The 5,158-nt window shown below is 55.7% G+C and overlaps 1 protein-coding gene across 1 annotated transcript; it reads left to right on the top strand.

The window, feature by feature from the left end:
- The first annotated feature begins 571 nt into the window (after positions 1 to 571).
- On the top strand, positions 572 to 2,992 carry CHAC1 (ChaC glutathione specific gamma-glutamylcyclotransferase 1). The gene is made up of 3 exons (XM_055316878.1): positions 572 to 993; positions 1,408 to 1,443; positions 1,902 to 2,992. The coding sequence occupies exons 1-3, from the start codon at positions 763 to 765 to the stop codon at positions 2,301 to 2,303; spliced, it is 669 nt and encodes a 222-aa protein (XP_055172853.1). The 5' UTR covers positions 572 to 762; the 3' UTR covers positions 2,304 to 2,992.
- Positions 2,993 to 5,158: the final 2,166 nt, after the last annotated feature.

The following is a 5,158-nucleotide window of genomic DNA, read 5'->3' on the forward strand; positions in this document are numbered from 1 at the left end:
TTCTCCATTTGCTCACGCGGGCCAACCGCGTGAGGCACCTGTACGGAATGCAGAGGGTGCCTGCGACAGGTTCTCTAAAGTGTGTGCTCCCCGGCGGAGCCCCAGAGATTGCATCTACGCCGCCCACAGAGCTCCTCCGGGAAGTCCCCTGCACTGGCCCTGTTAATGAGTCCGTGCTGCCTGGGGTGGCAGTGACCCGACCAGGTGCACCGACAGAGCTGCAGGGGAGCCGCCCGCCTGGGACACGCCGGTGCTGGTTCCTGAAGGGCCTAGGCCATGTAGGGGCTGCCTGAGAGTCGACCAGTGTCCCCGTCCGTGCCCATGCCCACTGCCCGCCGCCTGACGCAATCCGAGGTGCCCTTGCTGCATGCGGGAGCTGGGGAAACCTCCCCCGCGGTTGCATCACTCCTGCCAGGTTTGCTACAGAGGTGGAGCCGAGCCAATCAGCGGGCGCGCTGGGCCTGGGGCAGGCCGCTCAGTTACCCATTCAGAGGGCGGCGCGGTTAACCGGGAAGCAAACCAGGAAGGTGATTGGTTAAAAGGGGGTTTGCCCCGCCCCAATCACCGCGGCAGCCGGCGCGGTGGGCGGGGCCCTCCCGGCCGGAGGGTTTAAAAGGCGCCCCCGGAGGGGCCGCGCAGCTGGAGCGACTGAGCGGTGCCAGGCCAGGTGTGCGTGTCCGTCGGTCCTTCCGTGCCCGCGCCGGAGACCAGCCCCGGAGACCAGCCCCGGAGGCCGCCGGGCTCGTCCCTGTGCCCAGCACCATGAAGCAGGAGTCCACAGCCCAGAAAGCCCCGCCCGCCTCGCCACCCCCCTCGCCACCCGCGCAGCACCCCCGGGATGACAGCGACCCCCAAGCGCTGTGGATTTTCGGGTACGGCTCCCTAGTGTGGAGGCCAGACTTTGCCTACAGCGACAGCCGTGTGGGCTTCGTGCGCGGCTACAGCCGGCGCTTCTGGCAGGGAGACACCTTCCATCGGGGCAGCGACAAGATGGTGAGCATCTGACCATACCCAGGGGAAGGAAGGGGGTGGGGGCAGGGTAGTGGGCACCAGTGCCCTGGAATGTTCCGGGCTCTCTGGGCAGAGGGTGACTCCGTGCTGGTGGGGGAAGTGTGTAAACCTGTGCCTGGGGTTTGTTGCTTCAATTTCTGTACCCCGTGGATCAGTGTGATGGCTGGAATCTGGTCCTGTGGATCACCATGTTGATGGATATTTCTGATGATCAATTTGGGCCACTGCCATGTATCTATTTCTCCTGCAGCCATGCATCACTCTCTCCACTTCCCTCTGAATGAGTGGGGCCCTCTGGGTTAATAAGGGACCAGCAGGGTTAATAAGGGTTTCCTCTGGCACTGGTGACAGCTGATTCCTAACTTGTCTTTTTCAAAATCTTTCTTCCCTCCTCAGCCTGGCCGTGTGGTGACCCTCCTCGAAGATCATGAGGTAAGTGCCTGAGTCGAGAAGAGAGAGAGACCCTGGGGAACTAGCATGAAGGGTTGCAGGCAGAGCTCATCGAGTCCCTGGCTATAGGGTAGATTAGATGCCTCTCAGGCAGAGGGTAAGAGTGTTCTAGCTAAGTACTTCTCATTAGAATCACCTGAGCATCTTCTTAAAATGCAAATTCCGATTTAATAAGGTCATAGTGTGGCCTGAAACTCAGATTCCTCTTAATTATACAAATGATGCTACTGGATCTCAAACCACACTCTTGAGTAGGAATCCTCTTGGCCTTGGGGCCAGACCACCTTATCAACCCTTGTTAAGAAAGGGAAAATGAGCTTGATGTGTGGCTTCTTGACAACTCATCAGTCCTCTGCCCACTTTCCTAATAGAGCACAGACCTGGGGTGGGACTAGCCAGGAGCTGTTTTGAGTGACCCCAGTGTTCATGTTTCCTCCTAGGGCTGCACTTGGGGTGTGGCATACCAGGTTCAAGGTGAGCAGGTGAGCGAGGCCCTGAAGTACCTGAACGTGCGGGAAGCAGTACTTGGCGGCTATGATACCAAGGAAGTCACCTTCTACCCCCAGGATACCCCTGACCAACCACTCAAGGCTTTGGCTTATGTAGCCACTCCACAGAATCCTGGTTATCTGGGCCCTGCCCCTGAGGAGGCCATTGCAACACAGATCCTGGCCTGCCGTGGCTTCTCCGGCCACAACCTTGAGTACTTGCTGCGCCTGGCGGACTTCATGCAGCTCTGTGGGCCCCAGGCACAGGATGAGCACCTGGAAGCCATTGTGGACGCTGTGGGCACCATGCTGCCCTGCTTCTGCCCTACAGAGCAGGCCTTGGCACTGGTCTGAGGGCTTGAGCCCCTGCAGGGAGTGTCCACGTAGACATTGGGGCCAGGTCACCACTCCTGCACACACAGTGGACTTGATATACCTGGAGCCCACTGAGAAGACTCGGTGGGCGGCTGGGAGCCTCTCTCCATAAGCCCCTGCCTGTCCCACCAGCCTCCAGCTCTCCTGCCGGACACGGATTTAGTACTTGAAACTATATTGCACCATGTTGGTGTGGTGGGCAGGGTGGGGGGCCTGCCCTGGACAAAGGGGCCCTGCTGAGCGGTGCCCCACCCCAGGCACCTGGTGCCTGACCAGATTCCCCCCAGTGCTGCTGCTAACCCCGTACTACCCAGGCCTCTGCCTTCCCACCCCCAGACCAGCCATTCCCTAGCCCTGAAAATATACCACATGTGAGAAGTCCCAGCCTGCTGGTAGGGGACAGGAGGGAGTGAGGAGATGGGAGCCTTACAAGAACTGAGGCACCTGTAGGTCCTGCTCATCCCCCAGGTTCCCAGGGCAGAACTGGAACTAGGGCCCAGGTACAGCCACCGAGGCTGGGCCTGGGTCTCTCAGCCATTTGGCTTTGTTTCCCTGCCCCTCTGTTTACTTGTAAGTCTGTCAGTCTATTCCTGGGAAGCTCATTACTATGGGCCCTGGTACCTTCCCAGTCTGTCCCATACCGTTAACCATAAACTGATCTCTTACTATCTGTGCTGGAATGTGGTTCTTTTTTCAGATGGGGTGTTGGGGCAAGTGAAGAGCTCGAACTCTGGAAGGCACATAAGAGGGTCAGGGGGCCCCTCTTTGTCTCCATCCCTCTCTTCCAGGAAGAAAGCAGCCAAGCAGGCAGGGCTACTGATAGGGTTGCATCACTCCCTTGGGCATTGTTCGGGACTTAGTGCGGACAAGAAGTGCTCCGAGTCGTGCAGGATTCCGCCCATGTGGCTCAACTTGGCAGCCCCGTACGCAGTGTACTTACCACTGACCTGGTACTCTGCGTCTCTCCTCAGCTGCCCTAAAGAGGCTGGCAGGCTTGGAGGTCAGACCAGGTCTTCCTCTAGCTGCTGCCTCTTGCTGACAGCAAAAGTACCCCCCCCCCTGGCTTCCTGCTAAAGGAGCATGTGGGTTACTGTAGGGTGGTGATGATTTCAACAATGCCAATAGCAGAGACCTGTGGCCTGGAGGATCTAGTGGCCTTTTGGTTTCGAGATCCAGGTGCTTACTGTTGCCTCCTGAGGCTGGGGTGTGGGCTGTGCTTTCTCTGTTAACCGGCCAGGACTCCTGCTCAGTAGGGAATGAGTTGCCAGGGTGCCCTCTGGGCTGCTAGTATTTACTCTCTGCCTGCCCCCACCCCCATTGCTTCTCCCCCACCCCAAGCCCCTACCCCCATCTCCAGGTGCAAATCCCAGGATCTCAGAATTACCCCTCAGTGGGCTCAGCCTCTATTCCTAGAGCTGTAGAAACAGGGCTCCTCTGACAGCTTTTGCATAGCAGAGGAGCCTGGCTCTACCCCAGCCTCTTCTCCCATTGGCCCAGTGACCTCCAGAAAACTCTTCAGCCCTCTGAGCATCAGTTTACACTGGGACGCTGTGTGGTATGTCTTGCTACTGCTTTTGCTGTGGCTGGTGCCCTGGATGGGTCTGGATGTCCCCAGTGGGGTCAGCTCTGACCAGTTGGGCAGCCGTTGTGCCTGATGTGTTGGTGGCCTCGTGTCTTGGCCATTGATGGGAGAAGTGTGGAGTTCAGCCAAATTCTGGCAACACAGCAGGAGGAGGTGGCGGGTAGCAGGGAGGCATGGGCAGCTGCCTCCCAGGCCAGGGCGGGGCCAGCCAGCCAGTTTGGGTGCTCAGAGCAGAGCCCTACTCTACTGAGTACTGGTGGGAAGGGCTGCATGTCCTTGAAGGGCTCACATTCTCAAGCCTTTCATTGAAGCAGTTACTAAACTGCTATGTGCCAGCCACTGACCTGGGCACTGGGAATATAATAGTGAAGCAGTCACTCTTCCTATTTATTTATTTATTTATTTATTTATTTATTTATTTATTTATTTATTTATTTATTTAGATTTTATTTATTAATGAGAGACACAGAGCGCGTGAGCGGCAGAGGGAGAAGCAGGCTCCATGAAGGGAGCCCGACGTGGGACTCGATCCCGTGTCTCCAGGATCAGGCCCTGGGCTGAAGGTGGCGCTAAACCGCTGAGCCACCCGGGCTGCCCCCCCCCTTTTTTTTTAAGATTTTGTCAGGGAGAGAGCGCTAGCAGGGAGAGGGGCAGAGGGAGGGAAAAGCAGTTTCCCCGCTGAGCAGGGAGTCCTTTGTGGGGCTTGATCCCAGGACTCTAGGATCAGGACCTGAGCTGAAGGCAGACATTCAACCATCTGAGCCACCCAGGTGCCCCTACGACATTTAGCATATTTGAGATTAAAACTGAAATTTAAAATAACGTTTATTAGGGACCCTGGGAAGTTCAGCGGTTGAACGCCTGCCTTCGGCCCAGGGCACGATCCCACAGTCCCAGGATCAAGTCCCACATCGGGCTCCCTGCATGGAGCCTGCCTGCTTCTCCTTCTGTGTCTCTCATGAATAAATAAATAAAATCTTTAAAAAATAAAGTATATTTATTAAATTAAAAATCCATTACATGTTAACATATTTTTAAAGAAAAATGATTCTATTTTCTGAAACAAATTTCATGAAAAGAATGGCATTTTTTTGTTTTTAATGTCTGGCTTGATGAAAGCAGTGGGTTCTCATTTGTTTCTGCGTTCATTCTGTTGCAAATCCACCTATTGTATAGTTCTGGAAAACTCCACTGTATACTTGTGAGTGAGAGCAGAAAGGCAAATAACCTCTTAGTTTTCCTATGAAAATAG

This window comes from Nyctereutes procyonoides, unplaced genomic scaffold (genome assembly GCF_905146905.1).
Source record: "Nyctereutes procyonoides isolate TBG_1078 unplaced genomic scaffold, NYPRO_anot_genome, whole genome shotgun sequence".
Taxonomy (NCBI): domain Eukaryota; kingdom Metazoa; phylum Chordata; class Mammalia; order Carnivora; family Canidae; genus Nyctereutes; species Nyctereutes procyonoides.